General features: G+C 37.7%; 1 protein-coding gene and 1 pseudogene across 5 annotated transcripts in view; one reads left to right on the top strand and one right to left on the bottom strand.

The window, feature by feature from the left end:
- LOC132509407 (membrane cofactor protein-like) overlaps positions 1–25,184 on the bottom strand; it is a 52,397-nt gene that overhangs the window by 25,951 nt on the left and 1,262 nt on the right. For all 5 annotated transcript variants that reach the window (XR_009536974.1, XM_060130451.1, XM_060130438.1 and 2 more), the window contains exons 2-5: positions 10,160–10,348; positions 9,721–9,823; positions 2,944–3,029; positions 1,908–2,105 (exon numbers count right to left, since the gene is read on the bottom strand). Coding sequence is in view for 4 of the 5 variants with exons in the window: in XM_060130451.1 (XP_059986434.1) it covers positions 1,908–2,105; positions 2,944–3,029; positions 9,721–9,823; positions 10,160–10,348 (576 nt within the window). In the remaining variant the exon portion in view is untranslated. The remainder of the gene's footprint in view (positions 1–1,907; positions 2,106–2,943; positions 3,030–9,720; positions 9,824–10,159; positions 10,349–25,184) is intronic.
- Positions 5,356–5,891, top strand: LOC132516424 (ubiquitin-ribosomal protein eL40 fusion protein-like; annotated as a pseudogene).

Genomic DNA, 25,184 nt, shown 5'->3' with positions numbered 1-25,184 from the left:
GTATATTTTTTCCATTTCTCTGAATCATGTTCAGATTCCTTTATCAATGTTTTATAGTTTTCAGTGTATAGGTCTTTCACTTCATTGGTTAAGTCTATTCCTAGGTTCTTTTGTTTGTTTTTAGATGCAATTTTAAATGGAATTTTTTTTTAACTTATTCTTTCTGACATTTCATTATTAGGGTAAAGAAACACAACAGATTTCTGTATATTCATCGTGTATTCTCTTACCTTGCTGAATTCATATATTAGTTCCAATAGTTTTTTATAGAGTAGCATTCTCTATATAGAGTATTATGTCATCTGTAAATAGTGACAGTTTTACTTACTCCTTTCTATTTTGGATAGCTTTTATTTTTTTTTTCTTTTCTGACTTCCAACACTATGTTGAATAGAAGTCATGAGAGTGGGCATACTTGTCTTGCTCCTGAATTTCAGGAAGGCTTTCAGCTTCTGACCTTTGAGTATTATGTTGGCTGTGGGTTTGTCATAAATCACCTTTATTATGTTGAGGTATGTTCCTGCTATACCCACCTCCATGAAGGTTTTTATCATGAATGGATGTTGAATTTTGTCAAATGCTATTTATGCATTTGACAAAATTTCCTTCTGCACAAGGATGGTTCAACGTACAGAAATCAATCAATGTGATATACCACAATAACAAAAGGAAAGACAAAATCTACATGCAAGAAGGTTTAAGTTGTCAAATTTACAGGCATAAAGTTGTTTGTTTTATTCCCTTACTGTTCTTTAAATGTCTGCAGTATATGTGGTGACCTCCTCTTTTTCACTCTTGATACTGGTTATTTGTATCTTCTGTTTTCCTGTCAAACTACCTATAGGTTTATCCAATTTATCAATCTTCTCCAAGAAGCAGGTATTGATTTGATTCTCTCTATATTATTTCTCTTTTCAATATCATTGATTTTTTTCTCTGTCTTTATTATTTCCTATTGGGGTTTAAGTTGCTCTTTTTTTTTAGTTCCTTATGGTAGAAGTTCAGATTATTGATTTGAGACTTTTCTTTTTCCAATATAAGTATTTCATGGTTTAAATATCCTTCTAAGCAATGCTTTTGCTGTATCCCACAAGTTCTGATATTTTGATATGCTGTGTTTCATTTTTATTATATTCGAAGCACTTTCTAATTTCCCTTGTTAGTACTTTGTCTTTGATTCATTTATTAGTTGTAAGTGTCTGCATAATTTTCAAATATTTGGGGATATTCTAGATTTATGTTTTGATTTCTACATCCATCCCAGTTTGATCAGATAATGTACTCTAAATGATTTCAATTATTTGAAATTTGTTAAAAATTATCTTATTGCCTAGAATATGGTATTAGAGAATGTTCCATGTTCACTTGAGAAGAGTAAAATATTTTGCTATTATTCAGTGGACCCTTTCTTTCAAGAGTAAAAATCCCTCCAGTGTCTCCCTGCTTCTGATCATGCTCTAATGCCTTAAACATTGTTTTTAAGTAAGATTTGCCCAGAGTTTATAAATCATATCTGTGAGACAATTAATCTTTTACAATTTACACTATGATTTCCTGTAGCCAAAACTGTCAGACTTCTTGTAATACAAGATAACACTTTCTTATGTTTAAGAAAGTGTGTGTTGAATTTTTTGATGCTTTTCATGGAAAAAAAGTCCTAACTCATGCATATACACAGTAGTTTACAATGTATAAATTGGAATGCCAAGAACCTGTGGGGTGAGAGGGGGGAAGCTCTACAAGTAGAAGTATTTTATACTTGATTTGACCGATATTAAATTAAATTAGAAACCAATTAAATAGGAGGATCAAGCACATATGGCTGTTTTTACTGTAAGTAAAACAATTTACAAAGCGTTTCTACAGTATTTACAAATTAAGAAGGAAATAAATGGAAATATTATTACCTTTACACTGAGGAGGGTCACTACTCCATTTGTCATTTCCAATACAAACAAGCTTGCTCTCTCCAACAAGTGAATATTGATCTGTTCCATTTGAAGCATCACAACTATAAGTTACTACTTCATTGTATTCAAATATATCCTTGTGGCTATTTGTGTATTTTCCATTTAGAATTTTTTCAGGTGGTTTACACAAAATCTCTTAGAAAGGGAAAAAAATAAGACATAAAAGGCAAAAGGAAAGGTAAAAGATTAAACAGCAATTAGTAAAGATATATGAATTGCCTTCAATAAATTAACATATGATTTCTACAAGCTAGTTGTGAATCCAATATCCATTTAGAAGGTTTCTATGAGAAAATGTATTATCCTAAATTCAAACTATTAATTTAGAAGTGAATTATTTAAAATAAAACTAATTTTCTTAAATAACTACATTAAAAATCTATATGAAACATATTTATTTATCTGCAAGGCCATACTAAGTTTTGTTCTCATCATAAGAGATGTTGACAATTTAATGATATGATATAATTATGATTAAAAACAGAACTCAGTGCTGGTTGAGAAACACTTCATAATTTATAAATATATCTATTCACTAAATCAGTTCTTCACATTGATACCAAGTATTATTGTCATTTTTCACTTTCATCCTTACAAGTGTATGGTGAAATTTTCCAGAGGCTATAAATTGTGTGATTTTGCAAGACACTGAATCCAGATGTCTTCCTTTAAGCCAGATATTGAAGAAATTTGCAAAAATGTAAAACAATGCCACTATTTGTTTTGGAAATTTTTGATTTTTCATAGAAGTATGTTGTATATACTAACAGGTATTGTGCTTGCTCTTCTTAAAAATGAATAATAATTATTTTAAAAACTTTTCAGTTTTAATTCCAATATAATAATAGCAAAAGATATAACCCACATAAAGAAAAGTTCATTGGTATCTATGTTAATTTAAAAGCATAAAGGGGTCCTGAGGCCCAAAGTTTGAGAACTGCTCCTCTATATTCTAAAGAGAGAATATACTTACTTTCACACATTGGAGGAGTATCACTCCAGTCCACAGTACTTCCAGAAATGTCACAGTATAGAATACTTGGTCCAATTAAGAAATAACTAAATGAGAAAAGAAAAGTTACTATGTTCTTTAGTAGTTACAAGATGGACATAATAATGAAAACAATTTTATATGGTTGTCTTCCTGCACTATAGTAATTTGAGGGAGAAGTTCCTTAAACAAAATATAATGTAAGTGCTAACTAAATATGCAACTTAATTAAATAGAGTTTCTGCATGTGAACACACATTGGCCCACAGAAAAATGTCTAAATGACTCTGTCATGTTGTCAGTGTAGCCCCTCCACTATCTCTGGCAAATGCATCACACGTTCACTTCTCTACCCTTTTGCTCACACCATTCTGCTCAGTAAGGACTGAGCAGACAGGTCAGGCCCTAGAGCTTGCCTGCCTGGATTCAAGTTCCAGCTCTAAGACTGACTTATTTGAGCTTGGGCAAGCCCCTTAGGCAAGGTTCTCTTGCTCAGTTTCCTCATCTATGAAAAGGGGGGTAACACTACATACCTCATAGGACTGTTCTGAGGATTGGATGAGTTAGCATCTGGCACGTAGTGAGTACTAGGTAAGTTTTAGCTTTTTTAAACATTCTTTAGATAATATTCTTTAGATTCTTTATTAATATTCAGAATACAGGCATACCTCATCTTACTGCTCTTCACTTTATTAAGTTTTTAACAAACTGAAGGTATGTGGCAACCCTGCATCAAACAAGTCTATTTGTGCCATTTTCCCCAAAACGTTTGCTCACTTCATGTCTCTGTGTCACATTTTGGTAAATCTCACATATTTCAAACTTTATTCCTATTATTATACTTGTTATAGTGATCTGTGATCAATGTCTTTAATGTTACTACTATGCCTCTGAGGCTCAGATTATGGTTAGCATTTTTCTGGTAATATAGTAGTTTTAAATTAAGGTATATACATTTTTTTAGACATAATTCTATTGCACACTTACCAGACTACAGTATAGTATAAATGTATGTAAAAAACTCATTTGATTTGCTTTATTGCAGTGGTGTGTAAAGGAACCTGCGATATCTCCAAGATATGCCTGTATCTTTCTAGTAGTAGTTCAGGAATACTACTCAATGAAGTATTCTCCAATTATTTAAATTCATAATACACTCTTCTCCTTCTGGACTCTCACTGTAACGATCATGAATGATTCTATCTATTTGGTGCTTTTCATTTACTATTTTGCTCTGATGCCTCTCTATATATTCTGTTTCTCAAGAGGGCTACAACTTCCTTGATTCTACATCTTAAACTTTTGGTGCCTAGTAGCCTCTTCTAAATGTTCCAGCGGAACATTCACTGGATATTCTGCTATTTTTACTTAATCAAGTTAAAAATACTCAGTGTAACTGCCTGTACCCACTTCCAGAGGACTTTTCCCTAAAGGCTAATTCATTGATTCTAGATTATAATGCATTAGGAGAGGATTCTGGGATGATGGCAAAATAAGTGGCAACAGAAATCTGTCTCCATACCTTGATGATGACACTGACAGAATCTGCCTGATATCACTATTTTGGAAGTCTAGAATCTGTCCATGGCTTGCAATTACTAGGAGAAGACTTAGGTAAATTAACTTGCTTTGAGTCAATTTTAGCTCTTAGCACAGTGGCAGCTACCTATCCCCCCCCACCCAGCTGGCATCTGTACACGTGTTGCTAGAGCAGCTTATAAGTAGCCTGTGGGAGCTAGGGTGGGCAAAAAGGAATCTGCCCTCCAAGCATCAGGGATTTGTGTTCTTATCACTGCTGCTTCTGATCACAGAGAAGCAGAAAAAGAGGTGGGCAGCCTTTGTTGTCACACCTCCCCCAACTTTTTCAAGCTCCTTCAACACTGGACAAATGATATCCAAGGGATTTAAAATCCAGCATCCTTTGCCCCTCCCCTTCACTTTTACTTTTTTTCCACTAACAGGAGCCAGACATTAAACACTAGGACATTCAAAAATAACTGCCATGTGGAAAAAAATTAGAAAATGATTCCGCCTGCCCAGAGAAAGGCTCAGAAAAAACCTGAGATGACCTTCAAGTTTATATGTCAGGCTGCTCCTCAGCACAGAGACACCATACAACAATCAAAAAACCAAACCAAAACAAAACAAAAAAACCCATAAAACAGTAAGCTCTAGGTAGTGGGCAGAATCTGATTTCCAGAGTTACCACATTATTAGATTCAAATATTGATTCAACAAAAAAGTTGTAAGGCATACAAAGAAAGGGGAAAGGAAAAGTATGGCTCATACAGTGGAAAAATACATGAACAGAATTTTTTTCTGAAGGAGACCTCATGACAAATCTATCAAAGACTTTAAATGTCTTGTGAAGGCACTCTCAATGGAAATTAACGGATGCCAGTTCTGCCACCCCATTTTTCTTCAGTGAAGCAGCCAAACAGCAGACACAGAGAAGCCAATGAAGAAGCCAAACAGCAGATCTTTGTGAAGACCCTGACGGGCAAGACCATCACTCTTGAGGTCAAACTCAGTGTCACCACTGAGAATGTCAAAGCCAAAATCAAAGACACTGAGGACATCCTGCCTCACCAACAGAGTCTGATTTTTGCAGACAAACAGCTGAGGATGGCCGTACTCTCTCAGACTATAATATCCAGAAAGAATCCACCCTACACTTGGTGCTTCACCTGCAGGGTGGTATCATCAAGTCTTCCCTCTGCCAGCTTTCCCAGAAGTACAACTGCAACAAAATGATCTGCTGCAGGTGTTATGCTCACCTGCACACCAGTGCTGTCAACGGCCACAAGAAGAAGTGTGGCCAAACCAACAACCTGTGCCCCAAGAAGAAGGTCAGGTACATCCTCTCCACTGGCTCTTCTTTTGCCCACAGGGTTGCCCCCTGCCTAAGCCCTGCCCTGGAGCCTCAGTAAAATTTGAAAGAAATAACTGGGATAAAGATGCACAAAGAACTAAAGGAAGAAATGTAGAAAGTCAAGAGAACAATATGTGAACAAAATGGAAATATCAATAGGAGCTAGAAAAGCTAAAAAGAATCCAAAAGTAAATTCTGGAGTTGAAAAGTACATTAATGGAAATGAAAAAGTCACTGGAAGAATTAAAGGCATATTTGAGAAGAAAAAAGAATTAGTGAAATTGAGATAGGGTAGTGGAAATTATTGACTCTAAGAAACAGAAAGAAAAAAGATTGAAGAAAAGTGAACAAAGCCTAAGGGATCTGTGGGACACCAACAAATACACTGTGGGACTCTCAGAAGGAGAAGATAGAGCAAAAGGGACAGAGAGAATACTTGAAGAAGTAATGGCTGAAAACTTCCCAAATTTGATAAAAGAAACAAATATGCCAAAAGCTTAAAATTCTCCAAAAGCTTAAAATTCTGAGTGCAGGTCTCTTTGTATTCATCTTACTAAGATACATGATAATCAGACTTTCAAAGGACAAAGAATGCTGAAAGCTGCATGAGAGAAGTGAATCATCACATACAAGGGATACTAATTAAGATTTGTCATTAGAAACTCAGAGACCAGAAGACCGTGGATTGATACAAAGTTCTAAAAGAAAAAAAGTCCTCTGTTTCCTTATTTATCTTCTGTCTAGTTGTTCTATCCATTATTGTGAGCGAGGTCTTGCAGTCTCCAACTATTATGTCGAAATGCTTATTATGTAGAAATGCATATTTCTCCCTTCAATTCTGTCATTGTTTGTTTTGGTTTGGTTTGGTTTTTTTGGCCGCCCTGTGAGGCTTGTGGGATCTTAGTTCCCCAACCAGGGATTGAACCCGCGCCCCCTACAGTAGAAGTGCAGAGTCCTAACCACTGGACCGCCAGGGAATTCCCATGTACAATGTTCAATGTAAAATAATTCCCATGGTAACCACAAACAATATAACTATAGAATATACACAAAAGGAAATGAGAAAGGAATTTAAACATTTCACTACAAAAATCAACTACACACTAAAGAAAACAATAATGCAGGAAATGAGGGACTAGAAAAAAGCTATAAAGCATATAGAAAACAAGTAGCACAATGATAGAAATAAATCCCTCCTCGTCAATAATTATATTAAGTGTAGATGGAATAAACTCTCCAATCAAAAGACAGAGATTGGCAGAATGGATAAAAACACATGATCCAACTATATGTTGTCTACAAGAGACTCACTTGACATTCAAAGACACAAATGCGGTGAAAATGAAAGGCTGGAAAAAGATATTTCTCACAAATAGTAACCAAAAGACAGTAGAGTAGCTATACTAAAATCTGACAAAATAGACTTTAAATGAAAAAGGTTACAAGAAACAAAGAAGTAAATTTTATATTAATAAGGATTCAGTACTGAAGATATAACAATTATAAACATTTATGTACCTAATGACAGGCTATCAAAATATATGAAGCAAAAAATGACAGAATTGAAAGGAGAAATATGCATTTCTACATAATAAGCATTTCTACATAATAGTTGGAGACTGCAATACCTCGCTCACAATAATGAATAGAACAACTAGACAGAAGATAAATAAGGAAACAGAGGACTTCAACAGCACAGTAAAACAACCTGATCTCACAGATATATACAAAGCATTCTACCCAACAACAACAGAATACACAGTCTTTTCAAGAGCATGTGGGACTTTTCCAGGATAGACCATATGTTAGGTGACAAATTAATGTTATTCAAAACATAATTAATTATTTAATAAATAATTAATAATATAATTGTTTTATGCCACAAATTAATATTAATAATAGATTTTAAAAGCCAGATATCATAAAAAGTATATTCTCTGACCACAATAGGATGAATTTAAAAATCAACATCAAAAGGAAAACTGGAAAATTCATAAAATTATGAAAATTAAACAATATGCTTTTGAACAACCAATGGCTCAAAGAAGAAATCAGGGCAATTAGAACATACTTTGACATGAATGGAAATGAAAACATAACATACTAAAACTTATGGGATTCGGCAAGAGCAGTGCTAAGGGGGAAATTTATAGCTATAAATGTTTACGTTAAGAAACGATAGCTCTGAAAAAACAAACTAAGTGTACAATTTAAGGAACCAGAAAAAGATAAACCCAAAGTTAGCAGAAGGAAGCAAATAATAAAGATTAGAACAGACATAAACAACAACAACAAAAAGAGCGAAACAAGAGAGAATATCAATGAAACTAAAAGTTGGTTCTTCAAAAAATGCGACAAAAGTGACAAACCCTTAGATTGACTAAAACAAAGAGATTAGACTCAAATTACTAAAATCAGAAATGAAAGCAGGAACATCACTATAGATTTGACAGAAAAAAAACTATTATGAGAGTACTATGAACAATTTTATGCCACAAATGGATAAACTAGATATAATGGACAAATTCCTAGAAACACAAAACCTACCAAGAGTTAATTACAAAAACAGATAATCTGAATAGATCTGTAACTAGTAAGGAGATTGAATCAGTAATCAAAATTCTCCCAATTAAGAAAAATCCTGGATCTGATGGTTTCATTGGTGATTTCTACCAAACATTTAAAGAAGTAATACCAATCCTTCTCAAACTTTTCCAAAAACCTGAAAAGGAGGGAAGTCTTCCAAACCCATTCTGAGACAAGCATTACGGTGATAGCAAAATTCAATAAAGGTACTACAAGAAAAGAAAGCTAGAGACCACTATCCCTTAAGAACACTGATGCAAACAACCTCAACACAATACTAGCAAACAATTTAGCAGCATTTTAAAAGGATTAAACATCATGACCAAGTGGGAATTATTCCTAGAATGCAAGAGATGGCTCAACACATAAAAATCAATCAATGTAATATGCAACATCAAAAGAATGAAAGGAAAAAAAACCACATGGTCACCTCAATTGAGGCAGAAAAAGCATTTGATAAAATTCAATATTTTTCATAAGAAAAATACTTAACAAACTAGAAACAGAAGGAAACTGCCTTAAGATAATAAACTCCATACATGAAAATCCAACAGCAAACATCATGCTCAGTGGCACACACACACACACACACACAGTAAAAACTAATAAATAAACTCAGTAAACTACCAGGATACATAGACAATATTTAAAAACCAGTTGTGTTTCCATAGCATATTACATTTACCTTTTAAATTCACATTTTTTATAAATGTTCAGTATCCCTAACATATGCTATTAAAAGAGCCCTGTAAAACAAAGACTATTATTAAATCCTCAGTACCACTTTTTGAGATGCTTCACTCCTTTGTAGTAGTTTTAAAAATAAGGTTTTCCAATTAAGAGATCTTGATCAACATTATTGTCTAAGCTTACCAGGTCACTTTTGTTCTTGTGACATCTTACAGATTACTTTGATATAAGAATATCTTCAGTTGGCAACTCTACCCCCCAGTTCCATAAACCTATTTCACCTCTGAGAACTGACCATTTTAAATAGGGTGCATTGTGTTGTCAAGGATAAAGTCACCATGATTAACACATTTTTAATGCTTATGAGAGGTTTATTAATACATATACTAAGTATTACACAATTTTACTTTCCTTCAATTTAAATTTCTTTCTACTAGTTACACATCTTTTCAGTCTCCATAAAAAGCCCAAGAGTTATTTGGCTACAGTACAACTTGTCACACAGAAAGCAAAATTAAATCAACTTTGTGGGAATGTTTAAGAAGAGAGGCAAAATGAAAATGGATTTAGTAACATATAACATTATTTCCTCTAAGGAGCATCCTACTTACCCAACATTACAAACATAATGAGCCTCTGAGCCAAACAGAATACTTCCATTTGGGTAGTCTACTTGGCCATTTGTGGGATCCCCTAGGTTAGGACACTGTTTTCCTAAAAGGAAAATTTCAAATTCGTTGTTTTATACCAGTTTCAAAACAGATTTGAATCAAATTCAATATTCTACATTGCTCACTTGAATTCATGGGAATATTATTATCTTTTATTATTTGCTTTCTTTAACTATTATAACATCAAAGAAGATTCACATTTACCCAGGCAACCAATTGTGGAAAAAAATGTTCCCTGGAGAGTTTTCAAAGCCTGAATGCACTGCTGTCTAAAACCTACCCATTTCAGTCGTAAAATATGAACCCTAAAATGTGTGAAAAATCTCTAGAGCAATAAAAAAGTTTTTTGAATTAAAAAAAAAAAGTTTTGTTTACTTACTTGTACAGGCCTCCTGGAGAAGTGACCACATACCATCATTCTGACAAACAGCAGAGGTAGGAACAGGAGGACGCTTGGGCTGGTAACCTGGGCGACATTCATACTGTACACTCTCCCCAGGGCTATAACTGGGTTTAGGGACACCCGGGAGCCGCATAGATTCATACCTTGGTGGCTCACCACAGGCATCTAGGTATAAGAGAATAAGAGCATAAAAATATTTTATCTCATTCACCAGCCAGGGACTGTGGCCTGGCATCAGGTAGGTAGTACAGAATAAATGGAAAGGTTCTCAGCAAGATTTTAAATGACTGTCCCATGCTTTTACCCAACTGGTGGTGTATGTGCCTTACTTACATTAAATAACAACCTATTAACTTTTGGTTTGTTAGGGAATAAGATGAATTTTTATTCAAGAGTAAATTAAAGAGATAGCATCAATGTTTTTAGTTTTGAAATATAAATACATTTTAGGTATGTATCCTTCCCCACTTTTTTCTAAATTCATTTCAAAACTCACCTCTCCTCTAAGAAGTCTCCTACAGTATACAGCACTCTGTTCAGATTACTCTTCCATAGTTTGAAACACAAGCATATGATCACTTGTCATTTCAGGCTCAGTTTCCTCTCAGAAGGCAAGGTCCTAGAGGGCAGTGATCATATGCCTTCTTTCTCTACTACACTCTGTACTCAGTTGGTACTCAAGACATGCTATGGTAAGAGATCAATATAAAATATGCCTTGTAAGATTCATAAATCAAAATAATTATGGACCGAAGTATTTCAAAAAATAATACTCAGTTTCATTTGTTTCCTATTAGTGAATTGAGCATTTTAAAAGACACCATGTAAATATCAAAATGTACTATCTGAAAAGCATTACATGAAAAAACAACTTGCTCTCTTTGACATTACTTTAAATATAATTTAACTTTCCTTCACAGATCAATGGATTGCTCATTCCTCAGAAGCTCCCTGAGGTAGCTGTTTGGGTTGTTTATCCAATATATTCCAACAGTAAAGCTATTATATTGTTATGCTTTTATAATTTTGTACTTCTGGGATTTTTTGGGGGGGTGTTGAGGGAAGGAGTTTTTTACTCCCTAGAATAATGTCATTTCTACCTCAGCAAGCCCTCTTGCTTTATTTTTTTTTGCTTTTTTTTTTTTTTTTTTTTTTGCGGTACGCGGGCCTCTCACTGCTGTGGCCTCTCCCGTTGCGGAGCACAGGCTCCGGACACAAAGGCTCAGCGGCCATGGCTCACGGGCCCAGCCGCTCCACGGCATGTGGGATCCTCCCGGACCGGGGCACGAACCCGTGTCCCCCACATTGGCAGGCGGACTCTCAACACCTGCGCCACCAGGGAAGCCCCCTCTTGCTTTTAACTATCTGGGCACTTGATAACCTAACAAATCTGTTAGAAAAATTATGTAAAACAATGTGATGGAGACATATTAAGTCCTAAAGGACTAAAGGAATTCAGAGGCCTCTCTTATAAAGTTAAGAACCTAAGGAGGAGATGGGTGCGAGCCACGGTTATCAGCGCGGACCCCAGAGACGGGCATGAGACGCTAAGGCTGCTGCTGCCGCCACCAAGAAGCCTGTGTGCAAGCACAGGTCACTACACCTCCCCTCCCGGGAGCCTGTGCAGCCCGCCACTGCCAGGGTCCCGGGATCCAGGAACAACTTCCCCGGGAGAACGCACGGTGCGCCTCAGGCTGGTGCAATGTCACGCTGGCCTCTGCCGCCGCAGGCTCACCTCACATTCCATACCCCTTCCTCCCCTTACGCCAGCCTGAGTGAGCCAGAGCCCCCCAATCAGCTGCTACTTTAACCCCGTCCTGGCTGAGCAAAGAACAGACGCCCTCAGGCGACCTACACGCAGAGGTGGGGCCAAATCCAAAGCTAAACCCCAGGAGCTGTGCGAACAAAGAAGAGAAAGGGAAATTTCTCCCAGCAGCCTCAGGAACAGCGGATTAAATCTCCACAATCAGCTTGATGTACCCTGCACCTCTGAAATACCTGAATAGACGATGAATCATACCAAAATTAAGGCGGTGGACTTTGGGAGCAACTGTAGACTTGGGGTTTGCTTTCTGCATCTAATTTGTTTCTGGTTTTATGTTTATCTTAGTTTAGTATTTAGAGTTTATTATCATTGGTAGATTTGTTTATACATTTGGTTGCTCTCTTCCCTTTATAAAAATATATAGATATATATTTTTTCTTCATTTTTATCTTTTTCTGAGTGTGTATGTGTATGCTTCTTTGTGTGATTTTGTCTATGTAGCTTTGCTTTCACAATTTGTCCTAGGGTTGTGTTTGTCCATTTTTTTTTTTTTAGTATAGTTTCTAGAACTTGTTATCATTGGTGGATTAGTTTTTTGATTTGGTTGCTCTCTTCTTTCTTTCTTTCATTACTTTAACAATTCTTTAAATTTTTAATAATTTTATTTTCTATTTTAATAACTTTATTTTACTTATTTATTTCTTTTTTTCTCCCTTTTCTTCTAAGTTGTGTGGCTGACAGGGTCTTGGTGCTCCAGGCGGGTGTCAGGCCTGTGCCTCTGAGGTGAGAGAGCCGAGTTCAGGACACTGATCCACCAGAGACCTCCGGCGCAAAGTAATATCAAACAGTGAAAGATCTCCCAGAGATGTCCAACTCAACCCTAAGACCCAGCTCCACTCAATCACCAGCAAGCTACAGTGCTGGACACCATATGCCAACCAACTAACAAGACAGCAACACAACCCCACCCTTAGCACAGAGGCTGCCTAAAATCATAATAAGGTGACAGACACCCCAAATCACACCACTGGACGTGGTCCTACCCACCAGAAAGACAAGATCCAGCCTCATCGACCAGAACACAGGCACTAGTCCCCTCCACGAGGAAGCCTACACAACCCACTGAATCAACCTCACCCACTGGGGTCAGACACCAAAAACAATGGGAACTACGAACCTGCAGCCTGTGAAAAGGAGACCCCAAACACAGTAAGTTAAGCAAAATGAGAAAACAGAGAAACACAGCAGATGAAGGAGCAAGGTAAAAACCCACCAGACCAAACAAATGAAGAGGAAATAGGTAGTCTACCTGGAAAAGAATTCAGAGTAATGATAGTAAAGATGACTCAAAATCTTGGAAACAGAATGGAGAAAATCCAAGAAACGTTTAACAAGGACCTAGAAGAACTAAAGAGCAAACAGACAATAATGAAAAACACAATGAAATTAAAAATTCTCTAGAACGAATCAATAGCAGAATAACTGAGGCAGAAGAACCGATAATTGACCTGGAAGACAAAATAGTGGAAATAACTACTACAGAGGAGAATAAAGAAAAAAGAATGAAAAGAATTGAGGACAGTCTTAAAGACCTCTGGGACAACTTTAAATGCACCAACATTCGAATTATAGGGGTCCCAGAAGAAGAAGAGAGAAAGAAAGGGACTGAGAAAATATTTGAAGAGATTATAGTTAAAAACTTCCCTAATATGGTGAAAGGAAATGGTCAATCAAGCCCAGGAAGTGCAGAGTCCCATACAGGATAAATCCAAGGAGAAGCATGCCAAGACACGTATTAATCAAACTATGAAAAATTACATACAAAGAAAAAATATTAAAAGCAGCAAGGGAAAAATAACAAATAACATACAAGGGAATCCCCATAAGGTTAACAGCTGATCTTCCAGCAGAAACTCTGAAAGCCAGAAGGGAGTGGCAGGACATATTTAAAGTGATGAAAGGGAAGAACCTACAACCAAGATTACTCTATCCAGCAAGGATCTCATTCAGGTTCGATGTAGAAATGAAAACCTTTACAGACAAGCAAAAGCTATGAGAATTCAGCACCATAAACCAGCTTTACAACAAATGCTAAAGGAACTTCTCTAGGCAGGAAACACAAGAGAAGGAAAAGAACTACAATAACAAACGAAAACAATTAAGAAAATGGTAATAGGAACAGACATATGGATAATTACCTTAAATGTAAATGGATTAAATGCTCCAACCAAAACAAAGGCTGGCTGAATGGATACAAAAACAAGACCCATATATATGCTGTCTACAAGAGACCCACTTCAGACCTAGGGACACATACAGACTGAAAGTGAGGGGATGGAAAAAGATATTTCATGCAAATGGATATCCAAAGAAAGCTGTAGTAGCAATTCTCATGTCAGACAAAATAGACTTTAAAATATAGAATGTTATAAAAGACAAGGAAGAACACTACATAAAGATCAAGGGATCAATCCAAGAAGATATAACAATCGTAAATATTCATGCACCCAACATAGGAGCACCTCAGTATATAAGACAAATGCTAATAGCCATAAATGGGGAAATCGAGAGTAACACAATCATAGTAGGGGACTTTAACACCCCACTTTCACCAATGGACAGATCATCCAAAATGAAAATGAATAATGAAACACAGGCTTTAAATGATACATTACACAAGATGGGTTTCATTGATATTTTTTGGACATTCCATCCAAAAACAACAAAATACACTTTCTTCTCAAGTGTTCCTGGAACATTCTCCAGGATAGATCATATCTTGGGTCACAAATCAAGCCTTGGTAAATTTAAGAAAATTGAAATCATATCAAGTATCTTTTCTGACCACAACGTTATGAGACTAGATATCAATTTTAGGAAAAAAAATCTGTAAAAAATACAAGCACATGGAGGCTAAACAATATACTACTAACCAATCACTGAAGAAATCAAAGAGGAAATCAAAAAATACTTAGAAAAAAATCTCAATGAAAACACGACGACCCAAAACCTATGGGATGCAGCAAAAGCAGTGCTAAGAAGGAAGTTTATAGCAATACAATCCGACCTCAAGAAACAAGAAACATCTCAAATAAACAACCTAACCTTACACGTAAAGCAATTAGAGAAAGAAGAACAAAAAACCCCCAAAGTTAGCAGAAGGAAAGAAATCATAAAGATCAGATCAGAAATAAATGAAAAAGAAATGAAGGAAACAATAGCAAACATCAATAAAACTAAAGGCTGGTTCTCTGAGAAGATAAACAAAATTGATAAACTGAGAGACTCACCTAAAAAAAAAAAAGGGAGAAGTCTCAAATCAATATAATTAGAAATGAAACAGGAGAAGTAACAACTGACACGGCAGAAATACAAAGGATCATGAGAGATTACTACAAGCAACTATATGCCAATAAAATGGACAACCTGGAAGAAATGGACAAATTCTTAGATAAGCACAACCTTCCGAGACTGAACCAGGAAGAAACAGAAAATATAAACAGACCAATCACAAGCACTGAAATTGAGAAGGTGAGTAAAAATCTTCCAATAAACAAAAGCCCAGGACCTGGGCTTCCCTGGTGGCACAGTGGTTGAGAGTCCGCCTGCCAATGCAGGGGACATGGGTTCATGACCCAGTCCGGGAAGATCCCACATGCCACAGAGCAGCTGGGCCCATGAGCCATGGCCGCTGAGCCTGCGCATCCGGAGCCTGTGCTCCACAACTGGAGAGGCCATAACAATGAGAGGCCCGTGTACTGCAAAAAGAAAAAACAAAAACAAACAAACAAAAAAGCCCAGGACCAGATGGCTTCACAGGCGAATTCTATCAAACATTTAGAGAGGAGCTAACATCTATCCTTCTAAAACTCTTCCAAAATGTAGCAGAGGGAGGAACACTCCCAAACTCATTCTACCAAGCCACCATCACCCTGATACCAAAACCAGACAAACATGTCACAAAGAAAGAAAACTACAGGCCAATATCACTGATGAACATAGATGAAAATATCCTCAACAAAATACTAGCAAACAGAATCCAACAGCACATTAAAAGGATCCTACACCATGATCAATTGGGGTTGATCCCAAGAATGCAAGGATTCTTCAATATACGCAAATCAATCAATGTGATAAACCATATTAACAAATTGAAGGAGAAAAACCATATGATCATGTCAATAGATGCAGAGAAAGCTTTCAACAAAATTCAACACCCATTTATGATAAAAACCCTGCAGAAAGTAGGCATAGAGGGAACTTACCTCAACATAATGAAGGTCATATAGGACACACCCACAGCCAACATCGTTCTCAATGGTGAAAAACTGAAACCATTTCCACTAAGATCAGGAACAAGACAAGGTTGCCAATTCTCACCACTATTATTCAACATAGTTTTGGAAGTTTTAGCCACAGCAATCAGAGACGAAAAAGAAATATAAGGAATTCAAATCAGAAAAGAAGTAAAGCTGTCACTGTTCTCAGATAACACTATACATAGAGAATCCTAAAGATGCCACGACAAAATTACTAGAGCTAATCGATGAATTTGGTAAAGTAGCAGGATACAAAATTAATGCACAGAATATCTGGCATTTCTATACATTAGTGATGAAAAATCTGGAAGAGAAATTAAGTAAACACTCCCATTTACCATTGCAACATAAAGAATAAAATACCTAGGAATAAACCTACCTAAGGAGACAAAAGACCTGTATGCAGAAAACTACAAGACACTGATGAAAGAAATTAAAGATGATACAAACAGATGAAGAGATATACAATATTCTTGGATTGGAAGAATCAACATTGTGAAAATGACTATACTACCCAAAGCAATCTACAGATTCAATGCAACCCCTATCAAACTACCAATGGCATTTTTCACAGAAGTAGAACAAAAGATTACACAATTTGGATGGAAACACAAAAGACCCCAAATAGCCAAAGCAATTTTGAGAACGAAAAACGAGCTGGAGGAATCTGGCTTCTGGAATTCAGACTATACTACAAAGCTACAGTAATCAAGACAGTATGGTACTGGCACAAAAACAGAAATATAGATCAATGGAACAGGATAGAAAGCCCAGAGATAAACCCATGCACATATGGTCACCTTATCTTTGATAAAGGAGGCAAGACTATACAATGGAGAAAAGACACCCTCTTCAATAAGTGGTGCTGGGAAAACTGGACAGCTACATGGAGAAGAATGAAATTAGATCACTTCCTAACACCATACACAAAAATAAACACAAAATGGATTAAAGTCCTAAATGTAAGGCCACACACTATAAAACTTTTAGAGGAAAACATAGGCAGAACACTCTATGACATAAATCACAGCAAGATCCTTTTTGACCCACCTCCTAGAGTAAAGAAAATAAAAACAAAAATAGACAAATGGGACCTAATTAAACTTAAAAGCTTTTCCACAGCAAAGGAAACTATAAACAGGATGAAAAGACAACCGTAAGAATGGGAGAAAATATTTGCAAACGAAGCAACTGGCAAAGGTTTAATCTCCAAAATTTACAAGCAGCTCATGCAGCTCAATATCAAAAAAACAAACAACCCAATCCAAAAATGGGCAGAAGACCTAAACAGACATTTCTCCAAAGAAGATATACAGATCGCCAACAAACACATGATAGGATGCTCAATGTCACTAATCATTAGAGAAATGCAAACCAAAACTACAATGAGGTATCACCTCACACCAGTCAGAAAGGCCATCATCAAAAAATCTACAAACAATAAATGCTGGAGAGGGTGTGGAAAAAAGGGAACACTCTTGCACTGTTGGCGGGAATGTAAATTGATACAGCCACTATGGAGAACAGTATGGAGTTTCCTTAAAAAACTAAAATTAGAACTACCATACGACCCAGCAATCCCACTACTAGGCATATACCCTGAGAAAACCATAATTCAAAAAGAGTCATGTACCACATGTTCATTTCAGCTCTATTTACAGTAGCCAGGACATGGAAGCAACCTAAGTGCCCATCAACATATGAATGGATAAAGAAGATGTGGCACATATATACAATGGAATATTACTCAGCCATAAAAAGAAACGAAATTGAGTTACTTGTAGTGAGCTGGATGGACCTAGAGACTGTCATACAGAGTGAAGTAAGTCAGAAAGAGAAAAACAAATACCGTATGCTAACACATATATATGGAATGTAAAGAAAAAAAATGGTTCTGAAGAACCTAGGGACAGGACAGGAATAAAGACGCAGATGTAGAGAATGGCTTTGAGGACATGGGGAGGGGGAAGGGTAAGCTGGGACAAAGTGAGAGTGCTACATGGACATATATACGCTACCAAATGTAAAACAGATAGCTAGTGGGAAGCAGCCGCATAGCACAGGGAGATCAGCTTGGTGCTTTGTGACCATCTAGAGGGGTGGGATAGGGAGGGTGGGAGGGAGACACAAGAGGGAGGAGATATGGGGATATATGTATATGTACAGCTGATTCACTTTGTTATAAAGCAGAAAGTAACACACCACTGTAAAACAATTATACTCTAATAAAGTTGTTAAAAAAATAAAAAGAACCTAAGGAGAAAGAAGAGAGACCTATTCTGGTCCCTGAGGAACTTTTTCTTTCTTACTCCCTGGATCTTGGTCTTCAGATTGAGACTGGTCAAGAGAGAAGTCTAAACAAGTGAAATATTTTACATCTTATTCTAAATTCTAAACTCCTCTCTCAATACACTGTCCAACATTTCATTTACGTCATGTGCTGAAATTGTTTCAGCATTTAGCAAATGTTTTGAACATTTCCACTGTTACATGAATGCTCCTCAATCAACTGCCCAAAACAAGGCAAAAGCAAAAAACAAACAAAGAGCCATAGTTATTAAAAGCATTTTTTTAAAAGATTAGTAAAGAGTTGAATTTTATTAATAACATTAAATTTACTGAATACCCTGAGCCATACATTCTCATTTTACAATAGGAAATAATGGGCTAGAAATGCTATATAATTCCATTTTAGATAAAAACACGTATCATTCTAGAATATCCTGGAAGCACCAAGAAAAAAATCAAGTAACAGCATGCATGTGATTAAATTACACAAGTGTTCTTTGTTTTATGTATTCAATTTCAGTAACTGTCTTTTTTTAAAATAAATTGATTTACTTTATTTATTATTTTTATTTTTGGCTGTTTTTGGTGTTCAGGGCTGTGCGCAGGCTTTCTCTAGTTGCGGCGAGTGGGGGCTACTCTTCGTTGCAGTGGGCAGGCTTCTCACTGCGGTGACTTCTCTTGTCACAGAGCACAGGCTCTAAGCGCACTGGCTTCAGTAGTTGTGGCACGTGGGCTCAGTAGCTGTGGGTCACAGGCTCTAGAGCTCAGGCTCAGTAGTTGTGGCGCAGGGGCTTAGTTGCTCCGCGGCACGTGGGATCTTCCTGGACCAGGGCTCAAACACATGCCCCCTGCAGTAGCAGACAGATTCTTAACTACTGCGCCAACAGGGAAGCCCTCAGTAACTATCTTGAAGGCATAAAAGAAGAGAGAATTCCTAATATGACTCTCACATACAGTGCTGTGTATGGAAAAAGAAATGTCAACTGGATGGTTCAATCTATTCGACTAACTTGCAGTATTTCTTCCCAATAACATGCATCGCGAAAGACATGCCTTCAACAATGTGCAGTTTAGAACATTTGCTTTGGCCATCAGTTGATTACAAGCTTTATATACTGTAATAACTGGGTCTAATATCATACTTGTTTTATAATCAAATATCTTCTTCTCTTGCTCAGAATACTGAATTCTTTTTTCCTATGAGGATTTTCAAACTAAACATTCTCAGCATCAGAAAAATAGTATATGGACTGAGTTTTTTTCTAGAGAATTTAAAATGTAATTGTTATTAGGCTGCAATGCTACACTTTAATAACAGATGCCATTATATCATATGATAGGCTGCATTCAGAAAATTCCCCAATTTTCCAGATGAGTTTCAGGAAGGTGAAATAGTCCCTAATATGGATCAAGAAAACTGTTCACCTTCTGTACACTTACAAAAATTATGCAAGCACTCTCTACCTGCTTGCAAAAAATAAAAATAACTCTCTGACGTAAGCACACACCCACACCCCTGCCCAGGTGGTACCTTTAGAAAATCATGGTCTCTGACCCAAACCGGAACCTCAATGAAACCTGACGAAACTTCCCCTTTTCTCACCCTACACAACCTATTTTCAAATTTTATTTAATTTCTCATGTTCCACTCATTTCTAGGCCTATAAAAAAATCACATAAATCATGTTCGAAGTAATTAAGTAGCCTCCTTCTAAGTAAATTCATCCTAGCACTCTCCCCCTCAGTAATTTTAATTACCCTGTCTATAACATCTGGAGCTATTGTTCATTCTCTCTTTGCTCTCTGGTGCCTAAAAAGCTCTTTTCCTTGGTTTCCAGGTAGCAAACCAGCCTGGTTTTCAGCCTGTCCTCTGGCTGCTCTTCCTTCTCTGTCTGATTGCATAATGTGACGTTCCTCATGAGTTATTCTATGAGCTCTCCTTATTTTCATTCTGCAAATCCCCCCAGGTCAGAATGTATACTCTCATGACATCATTACAACTGATGAGAGCTGCCTCCCAAATCCCTCTCTCCATCCTAGATCTTAGCTGGGGTGCCAAGTCTATGTGTTCAACTGCCTCCCCACAGCTCCACTTGGAATGTGTCACACTATCTCAAATAACATAATGAAGCCAGCAAACAAGATACATGTTTTCCACAACTGAAATGCCTGTTCCCTCTCTCCGTTTCCACCTTTACTTCTAATTCAAGCCACTATCATTTCTTATCTGGATTGCTACAAGAGTTTCTGAATAGGTCTCCTTACTGGTCTTGCCACCTTTCATTCAGTTCATTTTCACACTGCCACCAGAGTAATACTGATATGATACTAGGACCAAGGCCCTTCCAAGTCAGATATGTTTCAACGGCTCCCTGTTTCCCTCATGATAATGTCTAAGGTTCCTTGACATGGCTAACAGAGCTTTAATATCTGCTCACTCTTGCATACTCTTCTAAGCCACATTCAATTCCACTAGTAGTGCCCATTAAATTACTCAACTTACTTTAGCACTCTAGACCTCCTTGCATCATATTACTTCAGCTTTGACCAGAGACCCTGCCATTCCTCCCACCTACTAATCCTTCAGTTTCATCTTAGATGCCACTCCTTCCTGGAGGCTCCTAACATTTCTCACCCAAAAAATTCAGTTAAGTGTCCTCATGAGCCCCAATTTATTTCTTTCATAGCAATTTTCATACTGTAATTGTTCATTGTTTGTACTCCCTAGGAGACTGTAACCTTCTTGAGGACCATGTCTCATTCTTCACTGCATTTCTAGTTCCTGATGCCAGAGCTGAAGGGGCACTGTTATCAGTTCTATAAACTCTTGGATCAAAATTCAAATTCTTTATACTGTTCAGCCAACCTGTTCCAGAGATATCTGCAAATCATCATTTTTCTTTGCTTTTGTATGCCTTTCCTCAAATTTTTTCCATTGCTTTAGTTACAGATGTTTCCCTTTATCAGAGTTTTTTTTTAATGTCAAAATACTTGTGCTTTATTTATTTGAACCCATTCTCCAATACTGCTATGACTAGAAATGGCATTTTAACATTCTCAAAGGAGAACTCCAAATCCTGTTGGTTACATTTTTTTCCTAAAGTATGGTATGAAAGATCCCAGAACTTGTTTCTAACAACAAAAGAAATGATATTAATTATCTTGGAAATAGCACATTTAAGCACTACCTGTACCAACTATATTTTAAGTCCTTTTAAACTAACTTACTCTTCATACACATCCTATGAGTTACGTACTATTTCACCCTCTTTAAGATGAGCAATCTGAGCCATGAAGTAACTTGCTTAAGAATACATTCCCAGAAGGTACCAGACCCAGGAGTGAAGCCAGGCAGCCTAGTTCTACTGCCAACACCATTTCCCATCACTGTCTCTAACCTGGAACCCTTGCATGGTTACACCAATACACTCTGTCTGCAATTTAGTCCTCAAGAAATGGTCTTATACTGAGCCTAGGGAAATTAAAGCAACCTTAGTTTAGATTTGCATTCTGCTAAGTCAAGGTGCCCAAAAACAACAGGTGATTTTTATTACGGTGGTTGTTCATTGCTACCTATCCTGTTCTTTTCACAATTATTCACTCTGTGATCTACAGCGCTGCCTTCCTCTTGCCTCCTTTGCTCTACTGCTGCCACACAGGGTAACTAGGCAGTCCATGACTGCCCTGAGCCATGCCACATCTCTGAGCCTTTGCTCACAATGCTCCCTCTGCTCTGAACACCCTTCCTCCTGCTCAGGAGCAACTCCTGTTCAACTCTTGTCTTCTTTAACTTAATCCACTCAACATCTCCTCTGGGAAGTACTTTCTGCTTCTCCTGGGGAGGCAGTGACCAGTCCCCTTCTCTTGGACTCTCCTCTGCACGGATCTCTCAGCTCACCAGTGGACTCCATCCATCCATGTGGCCACAACACCTCACACAGTATGTCCCTCATAGCTGCTATTCAAAAAACTTTGGTTCTCAAAGAACCACTGCTGTTAAACAGAAACCAATGGTAAAGAATATAGTATAATGAATCTAATATTGAAAATAATCATCTTAAAGCATTATGCACTGGAGAAATATTTGACCACCTAATTTCTTTTGTCTCATATCTCCCAGTATATGTAACCTAGCAACTGACCAGATAAGGACTGTTCTCCCTACACTGTAATATGTAGAGTAAGAAACTAAGAAACTACTGTGTAAGCACTTATTGATCTTGGCTTCTTTCATTAGGAAGAAAGAAAAGACCTAAAACAGGCAGAAGAAACCACCCATAAAAGGAAATTGTAGGTTTTGTTCCAAAAAGCAGACCCATTCTGGAGGAATGAGACTGGTCCCTTCTGTGATCCCCTACCATTTGGCAACTACCTCTGAGATGGCAAGCCTCCCAAGCACACACTGCCCACTTACAAAACCTTCTCCTCATGAGCTGCTTCAGTGAAATATTTATTTTATCCACATACTTTCCCTGCCAGTATAGTAAGTTCGCATTTGTACCTCATCTATGTTTCCCACCTATCCTGATTTTACCTTTCAGCCTTAAAACCTCACCTTGTTTTTCCTCCATTTCTAGTTTTGTTACCTTCCACAATACGTGCTATTCATTTTATTTATCTATTTTCCTCTATTTTATTTTTTAAATTTTTATTTTATTTTCATTTATTTTTGGCTGCATTGGGTCTTTGCTGCTGCGAGCGGGCTTTCTCTAGTTGCAGAGAGCAGAAGCTACTCTTCGTAGTGGTGGGCGGGCTTCTCATTGCGTTGGCTTCTCTTGCTGAGGAGCACAGCCTCTAGGTGCACGGGCTTCTGTAGTTGTGGCACGCGGGTTCAGTAGTTGTAGCTCGCGGGCTCTAGAGCGCAGGCTCAGTAGTTGTGGCACACGGGCTTAGTTGCTCCATGGCATGTGGGATCTTCCCAGACCAGGGATTGAACCCGTGTCCCAGATTCTTAACCACTGCGCCACCAGGGAAGTCCCTCTATTTTACTTTTTTTTTTTTTTTTTTTTTGGGTACGTGGGCCTCTCACTGTTGTGGCCTCTCCCGTTGCGGAGCACAGGCTCCGGACACGCAGGCTCAGCGGCCATGGCTCACAGGCCCAGCCGCTCCATGGCATGTGGGATCTTCCCGGACCGGGGCACGAACCCGCGTCCCCTGAATCGGCAGGTGGACTCTCAACCACTGCGCCACCAGGGAAGCCCTCCTCTATTTTAAATAGTTCTCATCATATCCTTCAACATCTAGCTTTAAGCCTATTCTAAACATTATTATTCTTTAAAAATTTCCTTTTAATTTCTTGTTAGCACTGCTGTTCCATCCCCACACCTCTCTGGCATAGAAATAAACTTTTAAAATGATCCGTAATAAGCAAGACGAGTATGGTGAGACCTGAGGATTCTACTATCAGGAGAAGATAGATTGACCCCCAGTTGCTCCTTCCTTAGCTTTTTAGGCACCAAAGAAAGGCCATCCTAAGCATGGCTCTCTTGCTTCCTCCTGGATGCAAGAGAAGTTTTTCCTGGGTTCTAAGCCCCAGCCGAATGTTACCTTTAATTTTCTGGTACTTGAGAGTTATACAAGAGTGTTGACACTTAGGCAACCACAAGTGTGACAAGACAGCCAAGATCTCTGCATTCTAGTAAGGAAAGAACAGAAAACAGTTTGGGAGAGTGACTACCAGTTAGTGGGGTAATTGAGCTGGAACATGTGTGTCTACTGGAAATAGTGGGTCAGAGACGGTCCCTCTGAGAAGGTAATATCACAAGTGAATTTGAAGAATAAGAAGGAGCCAAACTATGCTAGAGGCAGGAGAATGTCCCAAGACCAAGGGAACAGCAAGTACAGAAGGCAAAGTGGCAGAGTTTGGCTTGTTCAATGAACAGAAAAGTCTTCCCTTCCACCAGTCATTTGTTAAATGCTGTCAGAGAATCATGCTCCTTTCCTCCTGGGTACTTCTCTTGGGTTATAACATATTCATTAGTATTATGTTTTGGCTACTGCCTACCACTCCCAATAAATTGTAGCAAATATTTGATTTCCTAATGTGTGCCTGGCACTTGGGGGTAGAGCAGTGAGCAAAACACAGTCCCTGCATATATTCATGTGTGTAGGCAGACAGACAAATAGTGAAATAAGGATCATGAAAATAGGAATGGTGTGTTATTGCTCACCAGTGCATCCTCAGGACCAGTACAGGACCTGGCATATAGAAGGCAAGTATTTGTTGAATGAATGCTGCTAATGAAACCGTATATGTAATAGGATCCTAAAAATAACTTGGGCATGAAAACATATGTACATATAAAGACAAAAGGAAATCTACCAAAGTATTAAAAATGGTTGTTTTATACAGTAAGCATGCCTTTTTTTAGAATATATGTACTTCAAAGTGCTTTCTGTGGGGCTTCCTTGGTGGCGCAGTGGTTGAGAGTCCGCCTGCCGATGCAGGGGACACGGGTTCGTGCCCCGGTCCGGGAAGATCTCACATGCCAGGCTGCGCCCGTGAGCCATGGCCGCTGAGCCTGCGCGTCCGGAGCCTGTTGCTCCGCAACGGGAGAGGCCACAGCAGTGAGAGGCCCGCGTATTGCAAAAAAAAAAAAAAAAAAAAAAGTGCTTTCTGTGAAACATG

This window comes from Lagenorhynchus albirostris, chromosome 2, assembly GCF_949774975.1.
Source record: "Lagenorhynchus albirostris chromosome 2, mLagAlb1.1, whole genome shotgun sequence".
NCBI classification, from domain to species: Eukaryota; Metazoa; Chordata; class Mammalia; order Artiodactyla; family Delphinidae; genus Lagenorhynchus; species Lagenorhynchus albirostris.
This window is presented reverse-complemented; position numbering and strand designations above follow the sequence as displayed.